This window comes from Pleurodeles waltl, chromosome 11 (assembly GCF_031143425.1).
Source record: "Pleurodeles waltl isolate 20211129_DDA chromosome 11, aPleWal1.hap1.20221129, whole genome shotgun sequence".
NCBI classification, from domain to species: Eukaryota; Metazoa; Chordata; class Amphibia; order Caudata; family Salamandridae; genus Pleurodeles; species Pleurodeles waltl.
The window spans coordinates 473,140,141-473,167,743 of record NC_090450.1 but is presented as its reverse complement, the minus strand read 5'-3'; the positions used below and the strand labels follow the sequence as shown (position 1 = coordinate 473,167,743).

The following is a 27,603-nucleotide window of genomic DNA, read 5'->3' as shown; positions in this document are numbered from 1 at the left end:
ATTGGAGATTGAAGGATACACCTCTTATTCCTACACCTATGCCTTCTGCTCCACGGTCTAAATTGGCATTGGACTTTGCTGGGCATATCAAGGCTTTTCCAGACATGCTGAAAAATGTAATAGTTCTTACTGAGTATTTAACAAAATGGGTATATTATAAATTTGTACCTGAAATAACCATACAAGAGGTGATCATTTTCTTAGAAAAATATTTTACATTGGAAGGTTATCTAGATGAACTTGTAACCGATAATGGTGTGCAGTTAGTTTCTGACAAAACTGAATCATTTCTAAGAAACAATGGTAATAAACATTACAGAGTCCCTTTATATTCTCCTCAAGCAAATGGCACGATTAAGAGAATTAACCGTTTGCTAATGGAAGGAATTCAAACTGCTTTAACTTGTAGTCGGAATGCAGAAAAGTTTGTACAAGAATAAATATGGGCTTATCAAAACACCCCTTATAAAGTGACAGGTGTTTGACCTTTTTGTGACTTGAGAGGCAGGCAAGCTTGTAGTGGGTTTTGTCCTACATGGTTAATAAACAAGTGTAAAAACAATATACAGGAACAAGCAGATTTGAAGAAGGTAAAATCTAATGCAGCAGTTGCTCAAGATAAGATGAAAAGGTATTATGATTTAAAAATAAAAAAAGTCATCATAAGGAAATATATAGAGGGTCCTTAGTTATGATTAAAGACATGAGACCAATGAAATCTAAAGCGGAATTTCAATGTATTGGACCTTTTAAAGTATCTAAAGTTACACGTTCATCTGTGCAGCTAGAGCCTGGGCGTAGGTGGGCAAAAAGGATTCTTATCTTGATTAATGATGTTCAAGGGAAAAAATTAAGGAAAGAATCACAATCCTCTGGAAATCTGTTGTTTATTCCTATGAATAAAATGTTAAGTGATGAATAGTACGGTGTACGAGGAATCTGTTACATCGGAAGGTGGTGTCAACGATAATTCATCACATAGCAAAGAAATTGTTTCATCTGGTTCAAATTATACCACTAGATCCAATAGACTATCTAAAAAAACGAGCTATTTTACAAGACTAAGATATCAATGTATTCTAAGTATTATTAATATTATGTATTTTCTTTATTATGGTTTTGCTCTGTTTATTTGTTAAAGTGGGAGATGTGACATTCAGTCAGTGTATTGTTGTGATAACGTATCTAACGTACCTATTCTATGTTCATATTCCTTGTATAGCCTGGTATTTGCCTGCATCTTCAAACATGGTTCTGGTTTCTGCCTTCTTCTGCCGTTTTAGCAGTTGGAGGGTGACCACAGACTTAGAAGAATGCTGGTCTATGGCCATTACACCTACATACTTATTTACTAATAAAGAAGGGAATTACCTTCAAGAAGCTGGATTTTCTTTTATTACAGTTACCACCACAATGATGCATAAAAACTATTATCATTATGTTAGACTAAAGTTACACTGAATCGTTTTACCGGTTGACAGTTGATACACATGAGTTTTAACTGATTTCTAAATTCAAAATCAGTGCGTGTCAAAGATAAGCACGTAAGTTAGAATTACGAAACAAGCCTTGATTTCCTCTGATAATATGGGCTTTAGTGCATAAGAATTATAATAAAGTGGTCATAACTTGAAACATAATCAGTATATGGTACGGTCTCCATCAGGCTCTTCAGTCGTACAAATGCACATGGCTTTCATTTACCAGTTGAAACACGGTAATGGAACTTCATTATGATTTGCAACATCATGGGAAAGGGTGGTTAGTTTACTTAGCTCTAAAAGAGATTAGGAGCCTCTTGTAGTGATTATAATATATGTTGATTTCATTGGCTGTCATGGTCACTCACTTCTTAAGCTCTGGTTTCAGGAGCCCCATCACATCCTTGAAAATCCCTTGATCTGCTTCTCCGCGTCCTCGGAGCAGCTCAGCAACAGATCCAGCGCGCGAGGTCCAAAGCAAGCACGCCAACACCTCCTGTGCCTTTGCTCTGGAATCATGGTCCGTCCATGGCTTATCCTCATGGTGGGTGGTGGCAAAAATATATATTGGGGCTGCCAGAGAACTGGGCAACTCACACAGTGCCTGTCCTCCCTCGTCTGAAAATGCACATTTAGCTCCAGTCTGTTCTTGCGCAAGCTTTCCTTTGTGCATAGCCTTAAGCAAATCTACAATTATAGCCCCAGAGGCTCGAGCTCTCTCGGGGACAGAGCATTTTTTCCCTTCGGACTCTCCCTTTGGGGCAGCGTGACGACATAAAGTCATTGCCAGGTCTGCAGACAGGACCACGGAGTTAAGATCTGTGAAACCCACGAGTCCCATGTCAAGTAAAGAATTAGTTAAACTCGCAGAATCCAAGGCATCCACGCTTAAAGGACTACTGCTTGAATCCACCACATCTGTCGACTCGGGCTCATTCATAGTTGATCCGGTACTGCTAATTAGAGGATTTTTCTGCTGTCGACAAAGTGCTCAACTTCACAAACCCGGAAAAAATACAGCTGACAGGCTGACCCCCTTACGTTACGTCCACGCCATTTCCTGTTACGGAGTCACGGGCTTCCTGTGGGCTGAGCTTGGAGTAGATTGTTGTGGTATTTATCAAAGGTTGTAGGTGCAGAATACAGAACGCAGTTATTCACTATTACAACGTTTTCATATTTCTTCCACACTTCTTTGCAGCAGTTTGTTATTGTTTTTACATTTTACAAAATCTTTGGGATGCACGTCGTACGGCGTCGCTTTGGAAATCTTCGAGCTCTTTTTTTTCCTTCCTTGGTGCAAAATGTATTAACTCCTTCTAACATCTGGTAATCTCATCGAGATGAACAACGGCATTGTTCATTCCAAAACGGCGAGCGCTTGTCTTCTCTTGCTTTGTGGACGGTGTTTGATGCATCGCACGCAGGAGGGAGGGCTCGCATCGAAGACTTGAGATAGGGACGGCTATTCTATGTCAGGACCGGAGGCTTCGGATTATGCTTCTCTTCCTGATCAAAGCACAGCAGCTAAAGAGTTATCAACATTAAACTACAAATCCCATAAACCTCAGTAGTCCATACTGGCCAATCCCAGGCAGTCCCCAACTATAAGAGTCTCCATGTTAATCTCTCCTCTTTCTTTGCTGCTGCGCAGCCGAAGTTGAGTCCCCTCGTTTTCTTCTATTAATGTGCCAGATAAGTGCTGTTTGTTTATCTGTTCCCGTGGAGTGGGAGCAGGGCCAGCGGCACTCGACAATCGGGAGACAAGAGTTCGGTCTTCCCGATTTTATTGTAACTGTGAGCGCATCAGGAATGTTCTCCTTTTTGTTCCCAACCGCGCGGTGCAGTGAAAGCTGTTCTCCGCCCGTGACGCAGTTTTGTCTGTTCACTGCGTTCGCGGACCGGAGAAACTTGCAAGTGCTGCCCCAGAGAGCAGTCAGCTCTCTATTTTTACTCCTTTTGCGGCCCGCGCATGCGCGGAAACGGAGTTTCTGATTTTCATCGAAGTCTCCGTCTCAGCGACGCGCGGAGCGCATCTAGAGCTGTCTGTGCCCTGTGGAATGCCCAACGGGGCGAATAAACATTCAGGCCTCGCCTAGGAGGCTAGTGCAGGTGCTTCCTCCACAATATTTAAGACCCTAAAATAAATAAGAAATTGCACATTGTGCAAGAACTGAGTTCACTCTTTATCAAAGAGTTTTCTTTACCTGCTGGAGTTGCCTCCATCCTTGAACTCCATTTGTATCCTGCCATGGCTTATTTTGCTGGGGAAGATGAATACTACCAAGAGGAAGTGGAAGGTCCCTTCCCTGAACAGATGGAGGAGAGATTGGTGCAAGCCCTTGGCCACCGTGTTCAAGATTCTGTCAATCAGGCTTTAATAAAAGCGCTTAAACCATTTACCTGACCCCTGGTCAGATATGGACAGAGAGAATTGATGGGGCCCCTGCCTTCTGGGTCACGAAACATTGAATCTCAATCCAGAGATCCTATTTTTATTAATATGAGACCGACGGGCCCTAAATCTTCAGGAGAGATCCTTTCCCAAATGGCCTCGGCCGTGCTCAACGATCATGAATACAGTTCGGATCTTCTCCCTCCTTCTGATGGCCTTCCTACGCCTTCTGGGGCGCATAAAGAACTTTCGCAGTCATCCGATTCTCAATCGGATTCTGATGTTTCAGAACCTAAACTTTCAGGTAAACGCAAACGGAAATCTAAACGCTTCACCTGTGAAGAGGCATCCTTCCAAGGGAATCTTCTTTTTGACCCTGGGAACATTATTCATCCCAGGTCAACGGAATGGGTCCCTTGCACTGAAGTAGCCCATTCTGTTCAAGATAGACTTTGCAAGGGCTTTGATAAAGATGTTTGTAGTATTCTGCGGTCGGAATGCCCCTGCCCTTCTCTGGTGGGCAAAGTGGCGGACACCCCTGAGCTTGACCCCAGAGTGGCGACTTTCCTCAAGAAATTTACCCAAGATCCTAAAAAAGGGCTGGATCGTGCCTGGAAGGGATGCCAGGACAAATTACTCGACCTGTCTGGTCCCATTACTAAGACTTTGGATTTAGCTGTGCAAGCTAAGGAAACCAATGCAATCTTAGATCCTCAAGCTGTTCTTGAATGGGCCCAAAGAGCCATCTGCCTGCTAGGTAATGCAAATTGCGCCATGGCTTCCGAACGCAGAAAATCTTTCCATATGCGGATAGACCCTAAATTAGCGGAGTTGGCACCCACGGAACCGGGTTCCCTAACTTATGGCCTCCTATTCGGTGAGAAATTTGTGAAAGACTTGGGCAAGTACGTCTCCACCTTTACAGCCCTCCATAAGGCCCAATCCTCCATGAAACAAATGTTCACAGGTGGCCTTTTTACCAGGGCCGGACTCTATAGAGGTCGAGCGCCAGGCCGTGGTTTCCAGCAGACCTCTTCCGGCTATGCCCCTAGAGGGCAAGGATACTATCAACCTTCAGGCTTCTACCCCTCCAGAGGCTGTCAAGGCCGTGGCTACAGAAACCGGGGTTCAGATCGTGCCCAAGATTCATCCAATGCAGTTGAGAATTATTCATTTTTCGGAAGTAATTCTTGGGGGGAGATTAGAGAGACATGCTCGCGCATGGGGTTGTATATCCCAAGACCCTTGGGTTCTTTAGACTGCCCGAGGCTACAAACTAGAGTTTTCCAGCACCCCTCGACAGGGTTGCCCCGTTGCCTCTCCTTTTTTCCCTAGCAGAAAGCAATTTTATAGACGCAGAAATCAAAAGTCTGCTGCACAAACAAGCAATTATACCCACAACTCCTCACCCAAACGGTTTCATCAGCACCATCTTTCTAGTTCAAAAGAAAGGAGGAGGTTTTAGTTTGGTGCTAAATCTGAAGGATTTCAATCATTGGATAGTCTATCATCACTTCAAGATGGAGGGTATCCATATGTTGAGAGACCTGCTTCAAGAGGAAGACTGGTTAGTGTGTCTAGATCTCAAAGGCGCCTATCTCTCAGTTCCCATTTTTTCCCCTCATCGACGGTTCCTTCAGTTTCAATGGAAACACCTATGGTACGAATTCAAGGTTCTCCCCTTTGGTCTGTCTTCCGTCCCGTGGTGCTTCACGAAACCTCTCCGTCTGGTGGCCCAATTTCTTTGAGAAAGAGGCGTTCGCCTCATTATCTATCTCAACGACATGTTGATCATGGCGCAATCCAAAGAGTTGGTCGCTCTTCATCTCTCCTGGGCGATTCAAATTCTCCAAGACCTGGGTTTCTTGATCAACAGCGAGAAATCAGTAACGGTTCCTTTGCAAAATGTAGAATTCTTAGGTTTTCAAGTGGATTCTATTCAGGCTCAGCTCAGACTCCCCTTAGCGAAAAGAGCCTCTATCAAGAAAGAATTACGGAAAGCCCTTGTCTCTAAGGACTATATCATTACGGATTTTAGCCCGATTGGTGGGACTTCTGGCTTCTTCCATTCAGGTGATCTTTCCGGGTCCGTTGCACTACAGAGCTCTTCAACGTTTGAAGATTCTACACCTGCGCAAGGGTCTCTCTTATACGGATCAGATTCCGTTATCAGAGGAAGCCAAGACAGAGATTTTCTGGTGGCTTCATCATATGGAGGCTTGGAATGGCACAGCCATCTTTCCATCCTCTCTGGAAATGATCATAGAATCAGACGCCAGTCGTTGGGGCTGGGGGATCTCGTTGTGGCTCAGTGGAGACGGGGGCCGTTGGTCCTCGGAGGAGCTGAACCTCCACATCAATTGTTTAGAACTTTTAGCGGGAGCGTTTGCGATTCGTTCACTCTCCCCCGACAAAGCCAGCTGTTGCATCCTTTTGAGGATGGACAATGTATCAGCAGTGAGATATATCAACCGCCTGGGAGGGACCAGATCTCACATGCTAGCGGAGATTGCCAAGGATTTTTGGCATTATTGCCTTCAGAACCAGATACACGTGATAGCGGAGTACATTCCGGGTCGCGCCAATGTGGTGGCGGACCGGAATTCACGTTTTTTGAAGGACAGCAGCGATTGGATGCTGCACCAATCATTGTTTCAAAATCTCTCGAAGAGATGGGGTCCCTGTGTGACAGACCTGTTTGCGTCCCGACTCAATACCCAACTGCCGAGATTTTTCAGCTGGAAGTCGCACCCACTAGCTGTGGGAACGGACATCTTTCTCCAAAATTGGTCTCACAGCATTCAGTATGCCTTCCCCCCTTTCTCCATGATCCAGAGGGTCCTTGCTCAAGTAAAGAGGCAAATCGCCGATATAGTGTTAGTGACACCGCTATGGAAAGCCCAAGTGTGGTTTCCGGTGGGGATGGCACTATCATGTGCCCCCCCAGTACGTCTACCATTATTCCCGTGTCTTCTTCTGGATCCCTTGGGATCTCCCCACCCTCTAGTCATTCAGAATCAGCTACACCTCATGGCATGGAGACTTTCAGGAGACAATGGCAAGTGCCGTGAGTTTCAGGAGACTCTTTGTTCTATTTGTCTCAATCTTGGGCCCCCTCCACCCATAAACGATATGAAGCATCCTGGAAGAGATGGGTGGGTTGGTGCAGTGAACAGGATATTGATTCCCTGGGGGCCCAGATTTCCATGATAGCTAATTTTCTCTCAGAACTAGCTACACAGGGTCTCGCCTACAGAACGGTTAATAATTTCAGATCTGCAATTTCGGCAGGTCACCCCTATGTGGATGGTAAGCCTGTTGGTGAACATCCTTTGATCTCCAAGATTCTTCGAGGTATTCGAATGGTAAAACCTCCTCAAGCACGCTATTCAGTTTTGTGGGACGTTGATATTGTCCTTCGTTTTATTAGGGCATGGCCTTGCAATGATGATTTATCACGTAAACAGCTGTCGGCCAAACTGGCTGTTCTTTTGTGCCTTATTTCATGCAGACACGTTTCTGATGTAAAGGCTTTGGATTTGACAGGTAGAGTATTTACTCCTACGGGAGTTTCTTTCACTATCTCTAGAAGAACAAAGACGGCATCAAGATGTATTTCTTATCCTGCTTTTCCTCAGAATCAAAAATTATGTGTGGTTCAATGTTTGAAGGTTTATGAGAATTCTACCCGTGAATCTCGAAGAGATGCAGGAGGTCAGTTGCTAATATCCCTTCAGAAGCCATTTGGTCCTGTCTCGTCTGCAACGTTGGCTAGATGGGTCAAATGGCTTTTGGGAGAAGCTGGTATTGATACCTCGTCATTTGGGGCTCACCCCATTAGGGGAGCTACGGCTTCCAAATCCTTTGGAGCGGGTTCCAGATTAGAGGATATCATGGCAGCGGCAGATTGGTCTTCAGATAGTACATTTAAAGTATTTTATCATAAGCCCATTGTGGATATAGCATCTAATGTGGTGGATCAACTTTAAACTAGCATAATCCGAAGCCTCCGGTCCTGACATAGAATTAAAAAAATTCTAGCTATCACGTCAAGAATTTTCAATCCTATTAAGGACACGGAGGCGAGGATTACCCCACCCGTATTTTATTGACAATTGCAATTTCTGATGTTTAATTGTTCACATATAATTTGTGATGATGTTTTACATTCAAATTCATGTTTTTTCCCCCCTTGAGATTAATTCATTCCAAAGGTATTATGATGCGTCTCTTTCCATTTGGGTACTGTTTCCAAGGGTGATTGAAGTTCAGGCTGGGATTTCGATCTTCCTGTTGTGTTCCGAGTTCGCCAACATGTTACGTGTCAAGTTGAAGGATTGTTGTGTGTTCGTCTATCGCAAAGAAAGAGGAGGAGAGATTAACATGGAGACTCTTATAGTTGGGGACTGCCTGGGATTGGCCAGTATGGACTACTGAGGTTTATGGGATTTGTAGTTTAATGTTGTTAACTCTTTGGCTGCTGTGTTTTGATCAGTAAAGGAAGAGAAGCATAATCCTCACCTCCATGTCCTTAATAGAATTGAAAATTCTTGACGCGATAGCTAAAACAAAAATGTATTCACCTCCTCCTACATGCAGCACGATGAGCTGAGTGTGGATCTATATGAGATATCTTGTAAAAGCGTCTCTAGCCCAGTAGCATGCTCAAAAACACACCTCACACGGAGCCATATATACTTTTTTTAATCTGAAGGTTTTTACACAAGAGTAGCGCAATTAAATACATTGAATATTAAAAGATATAAATGCAGCGTTACTTCATTCATTAAGACATGATTCAGCATAAGCCAAGATAGGAAATAAAAAGTTCCTTGTCACGAGCTTAACGCTATTCGAACCAAAAGAGAAAATAGATTAACAATCAGAATGTAGATTTTCCTAGTATTTTATGACGGAAAGTCTTAATTTTATTAAAGTCACGGAGGCGAGTATTATGCTTCTCAGTCTTGCTTTATTACAATGAGCAGCAGTCAAGGAACAACTACAATTCCCATAAGGCAATGGGAAACCAGAGCCAATGGGAAACAAAAACTTATTGGAGTGAGAACCAATAGGAACATGTGACATAATATAAACACTATGCTTGACTGTGACCAGCCCTCTTTCTTGATGCGAGAAGGCTAGTTAGTGTGAGCAAACAGAGGAATAATAGCGCAAACAATGGAAACTGCCAATATTAGAGAACAGAGTTCTTGAAAAAGGTCTATCCAGTACTGGTAACGTAGAGAGATCCAAGCTGTAGAATGAGGATGAAATTGAAAACGGGTAAGCTGGAAGGACGAAGATGATGCTGTTGAAGATATTGCTTATCGTTCAGGTTGAGTTCTGTGGTTGATTAGATGATACTGTGGGGAGGGAAGCAATAATTGAGAAACAAAGTTAGAGAGACTGTGAGGAGGGATAATACTCGCCTCTGTGTCTTTAATAAAATTAAGACTTTCCGTCATAAAATACTAGGAAAATCAACATTTTATGGCAAGACCGGAGGCTCTTATTATGCTTGTTTAAAACATGTTAATAATAACAGAAGTTGCTGTATGAACTGGTTTACAATAGAAAGTTCGAAAGACATTGTCATTTGACCAATCAGCTGATCTCAGGATGTCTTCTAGTCTGGAACCCACCCAGAAGGCTTTGGAAGCCATAGCACCTCTGGAAGAGTGAGTACCAAAAACTGAGGTGTCGATACCCGCTAAGGACATGACCCAACAAACCCATCTAGCTAGGGTAGCTGAGGAAACTGGCTTGTGGGGATTGCGGAAAGAAATAAGGAGCTGGGAACATGAAGACCTTCTGAGATTGGCTGTACAATCTTCATATACTTTAAGGCATTGACCTACACATAACTTAGGTTGATTGGGAAAATAAGGGTAAAACACTGAGCGTATATTGGTTTTGATGTGTCTATTGATGGAAAAAATAACACCTGTAGGGGAGAATTGACGAGATGAAATGTCTAAAGCTTTTACATCCGATACTCGTTTAATAGAAACCAGACAGAGTAACATGGTAAGTTTAGCGGAAAGCATTTTTAAAGATAAGTCGGAATTATCACGCCAGGAAAGAAACAGGTTTAAAACAACGTTAACATCCCAAAGCTTTGACTACTTGGGTAAAGGGAGAAAAGAAAATTGTACTCCCTTAAGAAGACGACAGAGTAGAGGGTGTTCTCCGATAGGCTTTCCGTTGCTGTAGGCATGCTGTAGGGAAATAGCTGATCTATACAAATTGATTGTTCTGTAAGACTTACCTGCGCTAGCTTGGGCAGCTAGGAAGTTAATTATATAAATTATATCGTCTGAAAAGGGATCGAGGTTCCTCGCCACACACCAGCTTGTCCAAAGAGACCAGACGGAACAGTAGGCTTTCCTGGTGCCAGGGGCTCGGGCTTTATTAATGAAGTCCGAAGCCTCTGCCGAAATAGGAATGGAAGATTGGGAAGACCCGATACCTTCCAGACCGAAAGAGTGAGAGTATTGTTGAGGATAAGGTGATGTGGGTAACCTAGGGAGTTCTGCAGAAGGGACGGAAAATCGGAAGAAGGACTGGAAAGTCCATTGTGAGCTCGAGGAGCGGAGGGAACCACACATGAGTTTGCCAAAAGGGAGCAACAATTATTAGTGTTGCTTTCTGGCGTCTGACTTGGGCGAGATCCCTGGTAATCATAATGAATGGAGGAAACGCGTAATTGAGCGAAGAAGACCAATCCTACAAAAAGGCGTCGGAGCCTAGAGCTGAAGGATCCGGACGCCAGCTGAAGAACACAGGAAGCTGTGTATTGAGACGAGAGGCAAACAGATCTATCTTGAAGGGGCCCCATTTGTGAAGAAGAGATTGGAAGACCGAGGGATGGAGTTTCCAATCGCTGGAGATTTTTAGGAAGTGAGAATGCCAATCCACAATCTCTTTGAAGGAACCTGGTAGGTACTCTGCGGAAAGAGAGATTTCGTTGTGGAGACAGTATTCCCAAAGGCTTTGTGCCAGGTCTGCTAGGGGTTTTGATCTGCTTCCCCCTAAATGGTTTATGTAGCGGACAGCCGAGACATTGTCCATACGGAGGAGGATGGTACATTGAACTCTGTTTTTTGCGAGGCTTTTGATCGCAAAGGAGCCCACAAGCATCTCTAAATAATTGATATGCAATTTGGACTCCTCTGAAGACCAGGAACCTCCAGTCGAGATTGGACCACAGCGGGCGCCCCAACCCATCAGGCTTGCATCTGATCCTAACACAAGATCTGGGGCTGATGCAAAGATAGTTTTGCCATTCCAGGCATCTAAATGGTCTATCCACCATTGGAGCTCTGATCGGGACTCCTGGTCCAAAGAAATTGTCTCCGAGTATGAAAGCCCTCTTCGGAGATGACAAATTGTTAGTCTTTGAAGGGCCCGGTAGTGGAGGGGACCGGGATAAATGGCTTGAATTGAAGAAGCGAGAAGGCCTACAATTCTGGCTATGGATCTGAGAGAAATCTGGGAGCTGTGTAGTTCCTTCAGAATTTCCTTTTTTGATGGATTTTACTTTTTGTTGGGGAAGATGTAGTGTAGCGAAAGAGGAATCGATTACGAACCCCACGAACTCTATTTTCTGGGAAGGGGTTATGATGGATTTTTCCTGGTTCATTAGGAGGATGTCGTCGAGATAGATTAGTAATCTGATGCCCAAAGATCTGAGATGGGCTGTCGCTGGCTTCATTATTTTTGTGAAGCACCAAGGTGCTGATGAAAGACCGAAGGGACGAAAATTGTTAGGTTTGATTTTGCCACTGAAACTGAAGATACTTCCTGTGGTTCACGTAGATCGGGACAGATAGATATGCGTCCTGGAGATCCAGACAAACCATATAGTCGCAAGGAAGAAAGAATATCTCGAAGATGGACGATAGACTCCATCTTGAAATGTCAGTAGATCACGAAGCAATTGAAATCTCTCAGACTGATAACCGGTCTTAATTTTTTGTTCTTTTTCTGAACCAAGAAGAGAGTACTTAGAAAGCCTGAAGGGTCCGGACGGGCGACTTGTATGGCTTGTTTGGAAAGAAGAGACTGAATCTCTTGTGAAATAAGAGAGGACATCTCTATAAAAAAATGGAAAGGCAGAGGCGGAGACTTCTGGTGGGGAATTGAGTAAAGTTCTATTAAATAACCCTGAATTGTGTTAAGAACCCATGGAACGTTTGTGATTGTGTGCCATTTTGAAGCAAATAGACGAAGACGACCTCCTATAGGAGGAAGGCCAGAATTGTGGCTTACCTTTATTGGAAGTTATGTTTGGCACAGCGTTGTCTGCAGCGCGATAGCCTCTGCCGCGTTGGGGATAGAACTGGGGTTTGTATGCTTGTTGTTCGTAGGTGGAGTTGAAGGAGCCTCTGGATCCTTGAGATCGAAAGGAACAGCCGGTAAAGCGGCTCCTGCCTGTACCGGCCTTTGCAAAAACCCTCTGGTTGAAAACCTTCTTGATGGATTGCTGAGCCTTGTCTATTGAGGCAAATGTAGAAACAAACTTTCCCAAGTCTTTGATGCACGAGTCACCGAATAGGAGTCCGTCTGCCTTGATGCCTGGGTCAATAGAGGCTAGGTTAGCCAATTTTGGGTCAAGTTTTAGCAACAGGCCTTTCCTTCTCTCATGCGTGATAGCGGCATTCGTGTTGCCCAAGAGGCAAAAGGCTCTCTGTATCCATAATGAGAGTTCAGAAGGATCAATGTCAGCATTGTCCATTTTAGCCGACTCTGCCAAATCAAAAACACAGGCCAACGGCCCGACCAAGTCCAGGAGTTTATCCAGGTAGTTCAACCACACCTTGTCTTCTCCCTTACGGGGTCTTTGCCAAACTTTGAGAAGAAAGTAAGGAGGGGTTGATAAATAGAAGGAGTGGATGTGATGTTGAAGCAAAGGGAAGGTCTGGGGCATTCAAATCTCAATTTGGCTCTAGTGGCCTTATCTAATGGTAGTCTCAAACGGGAGGCTATATAATCACCTACGTGGGAGAAGGGAAGCCAATCGGTAGAGTTGGGATGGTGAAGTAAGGAAGGGTCAAACATAGGATAGCCCTTTGAATCTACGATCAATTTGGCTGCAAAAGGACTAAAACTATCAAACCTTGGCTTTTTGGGGGGAGGGGAGGACTGAGAGATAGATCCCCAAGCATCTGGATCGTCGTCTAGGTCCTCCATGTCACCCACGTCATCATCGGTGTCTGAAATGTGGGATATTATGATTTTCTTTGTCGCGCTGGAAATATGTTTGGTTTTAGACGAACATTTTTTCTGTGAGTTGTCTAATTTCCCCTCCTTTAAAGGAGGCCTGGGAGGAGACTCGTCTTCAATCTGGGGTGAAGAAACTTCACCAGTCAAAGCAGCGCCATCAGAGGTGACATTAAATTGGGTTTTCTGGGCAGTTAAATCCTTAATATTACGTTTTCTGCTTTCCCCCACAGAATGGGCCAATAAGGATTTTGAAACCATATTTTTCACAGAAGACTCAAGGTTTGTGGTCATTTTGACCATAGAAACTGAACTGGCCTTAGCTACTGCCTCATTAGTAAGATTTCCAAAATCCTGGTTAAATACATCATCCTGATTGGAGATCTCAAGGAAATTATCAGTATTCATTTTGATTGAGAAAAAACAGTATAGTGAGGAAAGGGTTAAGAAAAAATGCCTGGTCGAAGAAAAAAGAGAGAGAACACGCCCAACGGGGTGTTACCAAGGCGAGCCAGGCTGAGAAAGCATTGTCCGGATTAATAAGAGGAGGCGTGGCAGCCAAAACTGACTGGGAGCAGAGAGGACCACCACTCAGGCCATCGACGAAGCTGCGAGTTGAGGTAAGACACTCACGCGACTGCAACGAGCCTGTAACGGCTGTTAAAAACGGAACACGTGAGGAAAAGCTGGGTGTGCGCTCGTGCGTTAAGAAGAGGTGTCGGAGGGGCGCCGGGACAAAGAAAAAGTGTCGGAACGAGCGACACAACGAAGCAGGCACGATTATAGTAAAGAACAGTGAAAAAAAATTGCATTAAGGAAAACAACAGCAATACCAAATTACAATATTAAAGAAAAGCGATATATAAGAAAAAATGAACACTTATCTTTGACTTAACTGCGAGCAGCAAGAAAGAGGGCTGGTCGCAGTCAAGCATAGTGTTTATATTATGTCACATGTTTCTATTAGTTCTTACTCCGATACGTTTTTGTTTCCCATTGGCTCTGGTTTCCCTTTGCCTTATGGGAATTGTAGTTTTTCCTTGACTGCTGCTCATTGTAATAAAGAAAGACTGAGAAGCATAATAAGAGCCTACGGTCGTGCCATAAAATTCATAGATATATCAGAGAACATGAGGGAGGGAAAAAGTACATTCCACTGGTGCGATTAGAACAACTGATAAGGGTTTGAGACAAGCAGTAAACACAATAGCCTCACTTCAAACCAAAGGGCCACCCCCTACCCACCTTAGCAAGGGAGCCTAGATCTGCTTCCTTCTCTTTCTACCCTTCTGTGAATTCAGGCTGCTTTCCAGATTACCTATTGATAGCAGCCGCTTTCACCAATGGCCAAATGTAGTGGGAGAGTTGGATTGAGCCATGCAGCGTCAATACAAAGACGGACTATTGCCATAGCCAGAAAGACAAACTCAGACTGCCCGGAGCACCCCTTGCATTACAATGAACTCCAGTGTATCAATTAAGAGTTTAGAATGACATCCAGGTGGAGTATCACCAGCAGGAAGGGAGTCATTTCTTACCTAAATGGTTGCAACACTGACAAACACTAAGCATATGTTCAAGATCAGCTTCCTTCGCACGGCAGCACAGGCAGCAGGTTCCTGCAGTTCTTCCCCATTTAACAATTTTTGCAGGGGTTTAGTGTAGATTAAAAATAGTTTTATAGTGTTGTGCCTGCAGTCTGGCAGATAATGAAATGTTTCGTCCTGGCGCAAGTAACTTGTAGAAACTACAATCCTGAGTGCCGAGCTTTGTCTGCCATCTCCCCAAATGTTTTTCCAAGTCATCTGGCATTGACTCTGCCAAATAGCCATAGATTTGGCTCAGTTTACAATCAGGGGTATTACAGACAAACTCCCTCAATGCTTGCTTAGCAAAGCCAATAGTTCCCCCACATTTCTTAAATAAAAAGGCCCAAATCTGGAGGTATTTAAAGAATTTCGTCTTATCTATACCATAATCTGCTTGCAGGTGTTATGTTAGCGTGTTGGACCTTAATAAGTAAACTTACAAGGAGACGCAAATGGGTCGATGAACCTTTTGACTCACCTCGAGGTTTTCCAAACATATCCCGTACATGCACAAACCAATAACTAATAATAATCAGTAACATTAGTAATCAATAAGAGTCAGTAATTGTCACACACCAAAAGTTAGAACTTTCCCTTTATTAACAATGCTAATGTCACATAAATTAATCTCAAAATCAAATGATAAACATACAGAAACAACACTGGATGACAAAAGCAGCTAAAGAATCGCAATCTAATCAAAGCTTGGGCTACTACACATTCTAAAGTTACAGTACAAATTATTAGAAAGGATAACTGAGTAAACAATATTACATACATTTAGATTCAGCAAGGAAAAGACATCAAATGTTACAACATGCAACGAACTTCATCAGTGAGAACCCTAACTAACATCAGATTAGAATAGCATGTTTGGGCTTCATGCAAAACAATTTAGTCAACACAAATTTGGAAAAAAACATCTAACTATGGTTCTATCAAAATAGCAATTGGTACGGTACCTAGAAACAAAAGCAAATAGACACAGCAAACAAAATCATAGTCAATATACCTATCCTTAGTTTGGATCAGCCAGCTGTGACAGTCTTCATCCTCAGGATATCTGTTCAGTCACCTAGACATCAGGATTTAGCATCAAAGTTCAGAAAGCCAGTCTCGTTAAGCAATAAAGTTAAGCATGTCTCTTCTCAAGATGGTCAAGAAAATAATGGTCTTACGGCAAGATAGAAAATGGGCAAATGGTATCTTCTTCTCAGTGCAGTCTGGCTAAGTTAGATTTCCTAAAATGGCTTCCCATGCCCCTATTGGTTAAAGAATCGCATGTTTGTATTTAATCTAATGAAACTAAAGCTTCAGATCTACAAATCTACTAGTACATGGTTCACATGTCGATGATTGGTTCTCGTCGCTTCCGTTCTCGTCATTGCGCTAATCAGGTAACAATATTGTTGCAGCTTATTCTCCAATCAGTATGTTCATTGTCTTCTCCTGAGAAAGTCAGTCTCTCGCACATTACATTAAACATTGTTGCACTAGCAAATGCATCATCTCCTAGCAAACAGTTCTCATGAGAAAGACTTAGCTACGAGCACTTGGTCAGCACAGTGGGAAATCATAATTTAGTTCTCTAAGCAGACATTTTAAGAGTCGATTAAGAAATGCAGCTTGATAAGAGGCCGTGCTACTAGCCCAAGATCTCGCTAAATTAAGGCCTTACGATTAATAAACCTAATACATAACGCATAACCCTTAATATGACATATTACTACATTAATCAAACATAAGTTAATCTTTTCATATTAATAAGCCATTAATAGGTACACTTCATGAACACCTTCAAATGTGTGCATTATTTTTCTCTGTCATTACATTTTCTATGCAATTTCAACACTCAGGTTACATGAATAATCATTAATAATTTCATTGAAAGCTTCTGCGTTAACAATCCCTCATCTGATGACTAAGGGCCATATGTACGAACACTTTTTCCCATAGACATAGAATGAGGAAAAACCTTTGATACATCTGGCCCTAAATGTGTCACCACAATAAACCTTCCCACACAAATGTTTGCATCAGCTAAAATTCTGACATTTCAACCCCTTCATAATTTTGTTCTCTTTTTGAATTTCTTCTCAACACATTTTCCCTTTTCATTTCTTCCTTCCTCTGATTATTTTTAGTTCTCTTCCATTTGATCCTTTTACGCAATTTACATATTCCCCATGCTGCAATTCTGCAAATTACAATAAGCACTATCCCTTGTGTTATTTTCAATAAAATCCCTTTCCCAATGTTGCTGAGCCAATTTCTCACTGAAGCAAATCCTTTGCCAACTTTCTCCCAAACACCTGGTTCTTTCAACTCTTTCAAATCAGCACTGTCATTAGTCAGATTAGTAAGTAAGCTTCTAATTTCTTTACTATTATCAGGAATAAATGAGCAGCAATGGCTAGAATTAAGCATTTTACAAACTCTGCCATCTTTTGCTAAAAGAATGTCTAACACACAGCGGTTCTGAAGAGTCATAGCTCTTTCAGCATCTAATTCAGTATCTGTCAGGAGTATGGCCCCTGAAAAATTTGTCAGCATGTTATTCAAAATAGTAGACAACGTTCAAATCTTTATAGAGTTCAGAACAACTCCTACTGAAGATATCAGTGCGCCACAATTATCTCCCACTATACCAGAAGGAGACTCTCTCCTTTGTCTAATGGGATGTATTTCTGGCACTTTTGGAAATTTCTTTAAGTCATCAAATTGGAAAATATTTTGGAAAACTATCATCAAATAGCATGTCCCATACCACCCTCTTGGAAGACGGTAATAAGCATTAGGCCCACAGATGTAATATATACCAGGAATCGCTGGATCCTGTCCATTCAACATAAATGTCCGTTTACTCTGAAACAAAAACACGTCTACATTCACTTGTTCCCACAAATAAAGTGTCAGTGCAAGATTTAGGCCTATATACACAAAGCTACCCTATGTGTTGTGCATCTAAAGCTAATTTCCCTTGAGTTTTTATTGCACTATAAGCATAATCATTTCTAAAAGTTTATTTCTCTAAACGCTTTTCTAACTTCCCCTTCAATGCCTTTCTCCTGTCATCTGTGTGATCTAAAAAGCTCTTTTCTAAAGGTGTAAGCAAGCATGTCAGGTTGTTCCTGTGAGCATAAGCAGTGCCAAAAGTTAATGTAGGTTCAAAGAAACCTCTCACTAATACTATGTCTTTATCCTTAGCTATTCTACTCACATACCTAATTATGGGGACAAACAAAAACACAACATCATGATTGGAGTAGAAATACTGAATGTTCTCCTGGTTATAGAATCTTGTTAGTACCAGATTACAACTTTTCCCATAAGTATGAGGCAAACTACGATAAGTAACTCCTTCTTCGACTGATGAAGGAATCTGTGTACACACAAAGCAATTCTTCACATCCATCGTCTCAACATACTCCCTCAATAAGAAATAGAAGACATTAGAAGAAAGTTCCCCTTGTGCATTACCTACTTGTAGATACTTCTCATCTAACCTAAACGTCTCTATTGCTCTTAATGCAGTAGTTGTCTCAAAAGGGGAAGTATGGGTGCCTTTACTCTTATCAAGAACAGTCATTCCCACAATCAATATCACAAACAATATTGCACACACAATTGCCAAACCAATACTCATATATTTATAGCACCTGTTCTTCCTACCCTGCTGGCTAATGTTACTCAGAATCTGTAAAGAATCAGAAAGTAGAAGAGAAAAATGTAGAAACTTAGGCAGCAAAAATCAAACACAAAAATCTTCAATCTTCTTTTAGCAGTTATTTACAGCTTTCAGTCTCACTTCCAGGATGTTTTGTCAAAAATCGGAATATTAGGTTGTCAAAATCAGGTTATCTTGTCAAAATCAGGTTATCAAAGCCCTTTCCTGTTACTTTTCAACAGTCTCTTTTCTCTATGCACTTTCTCAGATTTGTCTCAACAGTTCAGTTCATTAGCTTCCTTCAAGTGCCAAAATATTGACCTGGAATGTCTCAAACAAAACAAAAAGACAAAAACTCTGCCATTCACATTTTGTTGCGTACGCCCATTCAGGACCTGCGTACCTTCGACTTGCTATTCTCTTTCTTTTCAACTTTTGATCTCAATACAATTCTCCTTCACTTAGATCTTCTCTCCTTGTTGTATCTACTTCTTTCTTGATTGCTGTCACAACAACTGCTTCCTTTCTCTTTGCTTATGACTCCAGCCACTTATCTCCTTTTAGTGGACCCTTGGTTAATGCTCTTTTAAGTGTTGAGCTTGTAACCTTCTTGCTCAGCAGGATATCCTCTTGAAGGACCTGCAGCTGGTTCAGGAGGAGTCAGATCGCATTGGCTTTGATCCTCCTGAACTTCTTCCCGCTCGGGGTCTGGCAACTGCTCGGGTTGTCTCTCAAAATCATCTACTTCTGGGAGAGCCCTCCTCTGACTAGACTCTCCTGCAGCCCCAGTTGAGATTGGCCCACTGTCAACTTCCTGGAGGACTGACTGAACCATCCTTAACTGGCTCAAAGTTCTTAGTTCTTCTTTCTTCTCCTTCCAGCTGTGAGGCTCGTCTGGTCGTTGTTGGTATTCTAAACAACTCCTCTTCATCGTCCAAGGGACATGCCACCTTTTTTTGTGTGGCTGGCGTGGATCCAGTTCGGAACTCCAGCGCACTTAAGAGCTGTGGTAGTGGTCAGAACCACCTGAAACAGGCCTTTCCAGCGAGGCTCCAAACTCGTCTTCCGCATGTGTTTCCGGACCACAACCCAGTCACCAGCTCTCAGGTTGTGTCCTGGGTCATGGATCGGTGGCAGTGTGGTGGCTTCCACCTGCTGAGAGAAAGAGCGAACCACATCAGCCAGACCTTTGCAGTAGTCCAACACCATATCATCTGTAATGCTTACAAGTGCATTTGCAGGAACAGCTGGCAACCTCATTGCTCTGCCCATGAGGATTTCGTGCGGTGACAATCCTGTCTTCCGGTCGGGTGTGTTTCTCATTGTCATCAGAACTAAAGGCAGTGCTTCAGTTCATTTCAGATTCATGGACACACACATTTTTGCCACTCTTGATTTCAAGGTACCGTTCCATCTGTTCCACTAGTCCTGATGCTTCTGGGCGGTAACTACAATACAACTTTACAACTTCTGTTCAATGTACAATGCTCCACACAGTAATTTAATTACTTCATTGTTGAAGTGACTTCTCTATCTGATTCTAATGAGATCAGAAACCCAAAACGTGGTATCAGCTCCCTAAGCAGTAGTTTCCCTACTAAGAGGCTGTCATTTCTTTGTGTAGGGTATGCTTCAATTCAGTGACTAAAGATGCAGACAATCACCAACACGTATCTCAAACCTCCACACTTAGACATCACAATAAAATCCATTTGCATTCTGCTAAATGGACCTCCTGCTCTTCCAATGTGGCTCAAGTTAACCACTGTCCCTTTTCCCACGTTCATTTGCTGGCAAATGACGCAACAATGGCAAACTCCTTCAGCAACTTGTCTAAACCTTGGGTTGAACCAATTGTGTTTGAACAAACGAACCATGACATCCCTCCCAATATGTGCTTGACCATGATAGTACTAGCCATTTGCGACAACAGACCATTTGGCAAAACCAACTTACCCTCTTCTGAAACCCACAATTCATCTTGTCGCTGTACACATTTCATTTTGCTCCATGAAAGTTTTTCCTCCCTGTCAACAGTATTTTGCAAAGTTTTCAACTCTTCCAATGTATCTATCACATGCAATGCAAAACTTAGACATGTTTCATCTTCTTCAGGTAACAATTCCCATTTATCTTTGAACGATATACAGTTCAATGCGTAAAACCTTGCAACTTGATCCGCATATCCATTTCCCATTGACACAAAGTCTTGTGATTTCAGATGTGCACCGCATTTCACCTCAGCAAACTTTTCAGGCATTTGCATAGCATGTAACAATTCTTTAATTCTCTCACAGTTTCTCACTGGTGAACCAGGAGCGGTCATAAAACCTCTCTATGACCATAACTGGCCAAAATCATGGACTATCCCAAATCCATATTGACTATCCGTATAAATGGTAACCTTAAGCTGAGCAGAAACATGGCAAGCTCTAGTAAGGGCTACCAGTTCCGCTACCTGTGCAGAATACACTCCTTGAAGCCAAGACGCTTCCAGGATACCAGAAATTGTGCACACAGCATATCCTGCTCTCAGTATTCTTGTATTGTCTCTTAGAGAGGAACCATCAACAAAGATAATTTGGTAATTATCTTCCAATCGGGTGTCTCTAATGTCAGGTCTCAGTTTTGTGCACAGGTCAGTCACTTCAAGACAATCATGCTCAATGTCTTCCACCTTTTCAATTTCAACATTTTCATTTGGGAGTAAGGTTGCCGGGTTCAGCACTGTACATCTTTTCAAAGATACATGTGGTGACCCTAGAATACTAGTCTCATATCTGGTCAATCTTGCACCTGTTAGGTGCTGGGTTTTCATCTTCGTAAGTAGGATCGCAATGGAATGAGGAACCATGGTAGTTAAAGGGTTTTCCCATCACAGTGCCATCACAATGCCTTCACACTGTGTGAGGCTCTGTCAAACCACTGCAGCTGCACACAGACAGCCTGGAAAGGCTGCTGCAACCAGGTCCAGAGTAGCTGAAAAATATGCTACTGAGAGAGTTACACCTCCAAGGACCTGTGCCAATACAGACAAAGAACATGCGTCACGCTCACGGCAAAACAATGTGAAAGACTTTGTGTAGTCAGACATTCCCAAAGCCGAAGCTTTGCACAGACTCTCTCTCAATTCAGAAAAGCTTTCATGCAAGCCTAATCTAACACTAGGGGATTAGTGACTTCCTTATGGGTAAGCTTCTGCAAAGGCTTGGACATGACTGAAAATTTGGAATCCATTGGCGACAGTAGCCTACCATCCCTAAAAACATCCTGACGTCTCTGTGTGCCTGGGGGACTCATCTGGAATATGGCTGTGACCCTTTCTCTGGATATTTTCCTTGATCCCTTCTCAAGCTGGTGACCCAAATATTTCACCTCTTTCTGACAGTATTGCAATTTAAGTGGTGACACTTTATGACCATTCTTTCCCAAATGGTTCAGCAAGGCAATTGTGTCATACTTGCACTCATCCCTTGTTTTGGATGCAATCAGTATGTCATCAATGTACTGTACCAATGTCAATTGGAAAGGCAATTCCAATGACTCCAGATTATTTTTCAAGATCTGATTGAATATGGAAGGTGATTCTGAAAACCCTTGAGGAATTCGACACCAACAGTAAACTCGGTCTAAAAATTTGAAACAAAATAGAAATTTGCTATCCTCATGAAGAGACACCAAAAAGAAGGCTTGTGACAAGCCTATGACAGTGAACCATTCGGCATCACATGGAATTTGAAACATTATCACAGCTGGATGTGGCACCAGGGGGGCAACATTTGATCATAATGTCATTTATTTTTCTCAAGTCCTGGACAATTCAAACTTTCCCACTGGGCTTCTTCAATCTCATTATTGGTTTCAAGACCCCTTGGTTTACAAATTCTGCAATTATATGGGCAACCTTTATAAGGATATCCTGGGGCAGGTGATATTGGGGAATCTGAGGAAAAAATGCATTCGGCTTTACAGGAACTTTAACTGGCTCAACTCCCTGTATCAGACCTATTTCTTTTCCTTTAAGATCCCACACTTTCCTTATTAACCGTTCCCTGTAAATCAGAGGGAAGCTCCTTCACTGTGAATACTGGAAAGAAATTAATCAGAGGGTACTCCTCACGTATTGTCTCACACTCTGTCTCTGGAGTTGGGTCATCCTCATCATCACTATTTGTCTGAATCTCGATTCCATCATTTGAACAAGTAATTGAGCACCTGGTTTTACACAGCAAGTCTCTTCCCAGTAGGCATACCGGACTTGAATCACAGAAAACTAATTTGTGCAATCCTTGAAAGTTGCCAATCTTAACCTGAACTGGTTCTGTGATTAGGTTGGTCAAATACTGACTCGCTACTCCTACAATCTGAACTGTCTTTCCTGAAAGGGGCAAATTTGGAACCTCTGCCCTTCTCACTGTGTAGCGTGTAGCTCCTGTGTCAACCAAGAATGAAACTCTGTGACACATGGCTTTTCACTTCACATAGAGAATTTTCTGATCTACTTCCAATGAAGCTGCAAGCACACTTTCCTCTTCATCCAAACTCTCGCTCACCCAATCATCGTTTATTCCAATCTCACTGTGTAACAGGAATTGGTGTACTGTGTTATTACTTTGGTTGGACCTCTGACCTGTGACCTGTTGAGGGAGCATCACCTGCTGCTGTTCCATTGGGGCTTGAAGTATTTGAATTTGCTGTCTGGGTACAATGGGAACCTTCTGTTGCATTGGCTGCAACTGTGACATTTGTACACGTGGCATTTGCACCTGCTGCATGGGCTGAAAACCTTGCATTTGATTCACATTATTCTGAAAGTTGGGATAATGACCTCTCATTCTCGGTCCTCTCATGTTTTGGAACAAGTTAGTGTCACCTGTTTGCTGAACAACACCTTCTTGCATCTACACCGGACATTCCCACTTCCAATGTCCGACCACTCCGAAAGCATAATATGGCAACACCTTCTTCATTCCCTGCACATCATTTTGAACCACTGCAGTACCCAAAGCTGGACTATGATTTACATTGCCTCTGTGACTTCTACCTCTCATCTGATTTTGAAATACCATATTTCTCTGCTGCTGCATTAGCTGCTGTGGAAAATTTCCCTGCATCCCTGTTTGTGCAGCTTTATTCTGCATCACCATCGCCTTTTCTTTCATCTTTCTCTGCTTTAACTCAATCTCGTCACTACAGTACTGCAACACCTCATCAATCGGCTTTGCTTGCCAGCAAATCAAATGACTCAATCATCTGGCTAATTTCAGGTCTCAATCCTTCCACAAATCTGAACACAAAATTATTCATGTCTTCCGGCTCAAATGTCTCTGTACCACTGTAATGCTTAAACGCCTGCAACAATCTCTCATAAGATGCATGTATTGAGTCTTTTGTTTCCTGAGCTGTCCTATCTATTCTCTGCCAGTCAATGTTTTTGGGCGAAAATTATTGTTTTAAAAAATTCAATCACTTTGTAATAATAGTTCATTACTTTAGGACACAGCGCACCTGTAACCTGATCTCTCTCTGGTCCGTTTGTCGGCCAATAAATACTCCTTTTGCTCTCCATCCACAAATCAGCTGGAATTACTATCTCTAATAGAGTATTCAAGTCTTCCCAAAGGCATTTTGCAGGTATCACGAACCTGTCTGTCTGCTGATACCATTAGATTGGCTTCTCTCTCAATCTAAGATAGTGATTTGTAAAAGACAGAATGTCACTTCTGCTCCAAGGGACATGCACAAAATTCCCTCCTGGAATCTCCCTCATTGGTAACATTTTCACCGGATCCTTACTTTGCTGCTAATTTGTAGAACGCTCTGCAGAATCCCCTTTTCTCTTATCTCTTTTCTTCGCCCACCTGCCTTCTCATCTATAATGCTCCCCAGGTCTGGACATTCTGAAGTAACTCCCTAAGGTGTGCCCTCATTCCGACAGATCTCTTGTGTTCAAAATCTTTTGTGTTGAAATCTAACCTGTAAATTCCTTTTTCAAATGCTTTGTTTTCTCTAGTTCTATGCCGTACTTCTCTGCCAGGTCTGCTAGCTTTTGATGCACATTGCTTACTTCCCTTGTAATCTTCGGGCACAGACATCTCAACTCTGCTTCTGTGTAGGACTCTAACCTGTTCACACCCATAGTTATTTAAATGAGCTCACCTGCTTCCATTCCTAGTCTCGTATTGTTCAAGTACTCCTCTCCCTTCGGAGCACTCTGTGGTGTATTCATCTTGTCTAACCATTCAGTCAATTGCCGGGCAGTCAAAACCCTGCAGCAAAATCTTGCTAGCCTGGGCATGTGGCACTTGTTGCACAACTGTATTTGAGGTCTGCGGTGTCAGTAATTTCAGGCTCTGAATAGCATTCGACCCTATGACAGTACCCGGAGGAACTCCAAATGGGCTAAGGTCAAGCAATGATCTTGATCCGTCAAAGGTCTGTCCCACTGGAGAGACTACTCAAATATTCTCATTAAGTCCTCCCCTCATTGCATTCTGACTTAGGACTCCCTGCCCATCTGCACTGGGTTTCTCTTGTGCAAACAGAGTTACAATTGGACCAATGGTGACAGGTACAGATACAGCTTCTGGGCTTGGTCTGACATTCAGGTTCTGTGAGAGTGTAATTCCCTTATTCTGGTTCATCAGTACAAACATATCTGACTGTGTCCCTGTTATCGGAGTATATTTTGGCATTGTTTGTGATTGCAGTTGAGGCAGTGGAAGTGGAGTCTGTTCTGTCTGAACCAACATCGGTCTCGGGAAAGCCTTTCCGGTAGGCACTATTAGATTGGTAGCAGTTTCCACACTGGGTACATCAGGGTAAATTCTCTGGACATTCAACTGTGGCACCTGATTTTGGACTACTGGAGTAGTAGGTGTGTTAGGACTGCTCTGTATTGGGCTCTGTGTCGGGCTAGGATTAACCTATGCTTGACTAGTTCTCACATTAACCTGTTTCGGAGCTGAAGGATTTACACTAGTGCTCGGACCACTCTCTTGGGCTGCATATGGTGGAGGACAATTTCTCAATAATTGCAAGATAAACTCATCATCATATCCTGACTCTTCCTCATATGTCAGTGCTCCCTTAGAATCCTTTGGTCTCCACTCCCTACTCTTGGAAGGGCTCCGGTTTGTTTTTCAGGTAGCTTTCCTTCCTTCTCTCTTGTTGTCCTGAGTAATCGCAGGAAACAACTTAATCCCCTGTAAAGTCTCGGTTCTCCAAAACCTCTGATCCCTGTCCCATCTAGCCTCCGTTAGTGTCTTTTCCTTCTTTCTCATTCCCCTCTCAAATTTCTGTTGCTGTTGCTGTCTGGCCGCTGACTCCCAGATCGCTAATGCCTTGAACTGTGCTTGTCTCTAACGGAGTTTCAGATCATACAGCACCCTCCTCAGATTCTCTAAACTCCTTAAATTAAATGTTCTGTTGATAGAAAACGCTGAGCTCCCTTCTTTCTCATCCACTTTGCTCCATTGCTTTAGCCTAAGACATGGCGCAACACCTTTTTCTTCGATTACAATATAAGCTGGTGTACCTTCTGGCGGTGGAATATCCCCTATACTTGTAATATATGTATCTCCCCTCAAAGCACTCTTTAAAGCTTTGAAAAATTTCATTTCTGTGACTTTTATTCTAAATCAAATCAGGAAGTGACTTTTAATTCCAGAATTCTCTTCACCCACCTTCTTAACCAATTGCACTTCACGGACGACTGCCAATCCGTGCTTGAGCCTTCCTACTAACCAATCTATCCCAGTGTGGCTCCGATGATGTCACACTTACACGTTCTGCAGCTGACAAAGTCTTGTGGCTTGTCCTCCCAAACTCAGATTCACACTAAACTAATGCAATATATTACGAGCACTAAACAAAATCAAAAACCCAATTTGTACATTTTCTACAGGTAAGGTAACACAATCGCTTCAGAAAATTTACGGAGTTTTCACTGACCGCTGTCGCTCTAGCATCTACTCTTTCTTTCTCAGTTTCCCTGATTCGCAAGCAAAATTCGACCTGCAAATTTCACTCTCAAATGATCAGTGGGTCTGTCATGGTGCACATAGGATTCGCCAGATCTCAGTTGAAAATTTATTTCACTCACTTTGACTCACATTCTGACTTGTCGACCATGCCCGATCGACCTATTAAACCATACAAGTTACAACAACAACCAAGAGTCTCATACACTTTTTAATATACTCCGGAGTCTTAGACCACACAGGGTCTTTATACCAACGATCACGTGGACAATTTTTTAGCACAAAGCACCACATACATGTGAAGTTTGACGGCTTCCCTACTCTCACGCTGCGGAGTTTGCACACTCCTTTGACAACTTCATTTGGAGGACGCAGACTCCCTAAACCTTCACAAACACCACAATTCACCTGCGATTTGCATAAGCTGTGCTAGCGCAAAACCTACTTCATTCACGCCATCACTAGAACGCCGAGAACATCCTCAAACAATCATTGGCATGCTCCATTTTCTCTCCAGTTTGTAACATTAAATTAGAAAAAATCCAAAAAGCTTTGTGATGATGTGCTCTTAAAAGACAAACCATGTACCAGGCCTCTATGATGTGCTCTTAAGGAGACCAACCATCAGTCTGCTACCATCTCTATAAGCGTGTCGGACCTTAATAAGTAAACTTACAAGGAGACGCGAATAGGTCGATGAACTTTTGACTCACTTCGAGGTTTCCATATATCCCGTACATGCACAAATCAATAACCAATAATAATCAATAACATTAGTAATCTATAAGAGTCAGTAATTGTCACACACCATGACCTTGCAGTCATGAATAACCACACCTTTATGTAAAAGTTAGAAAGTTCCCTATATTAACAATGCTAATGTCACGTAAATTAATCTCAAAATCAAATGATAAACATACAGAAACAACACTGGATGACCAAAGCAGCGAAAGAAATGCAATCTAATCAAAGCTTGGGCTACTACACATTCTAAAGTTACAGTACAAATTAATAGCAAAAATAACTGAGCAAACAATATTACATACTTTTGGATTCAGCAAAGAAAAGACATCAAATGTTATTACATAAAACTAACTTCATCAGTGAGAACCCTAACTAACATCAGATTAGAATAGCATGTTTGGGCTTCATGCAAAACAATTTAGTCAACACAAATTTGGAAAAATCATCTAACTATGGGTCTAACAAAATTGCGGTTGGTACCTAGAAACAAAAGCAAATAGACATGGCAAACAAAATCATA

The 27,603-nt window shown here is 42.5% G+C and overlaps 1 protein-coding gene across 4 annotated transcripts in view; it reads right to left on the bottom strand.

Moving 5' to 3' along the window:
* Nucleotides 1–3,158, bottom strand: part of TTI2 (TELO2 interacting protein 2) — a 97,385-nt gene extending 94,227 nt beyond the window's left edge. For 3 of the 4 annotated variants that reach the window (XR_011199420.1, XR_011199421.1, XM_069213815.1), the window contains exon 1: nucleotides 1,850–3,158. Coding sequence is in view for 2 of the 4 variants with exons in the window: in XM_069213815.1 (XP_069069916.1) it covers nucleotides 1,850–2,421 (572 nt within the window). In the remaining 2 variants the exon portion in view is untranslated. The remainder of the gene's footprint in view (nucleotides 1–1,849) is intronic. The other variant, XM_069213814.1, reaches the window with a different exon arrangement.
* Between the last annotated feature and the right edge of the window lie 24,445 nt (nucleotides 3,159–27,603).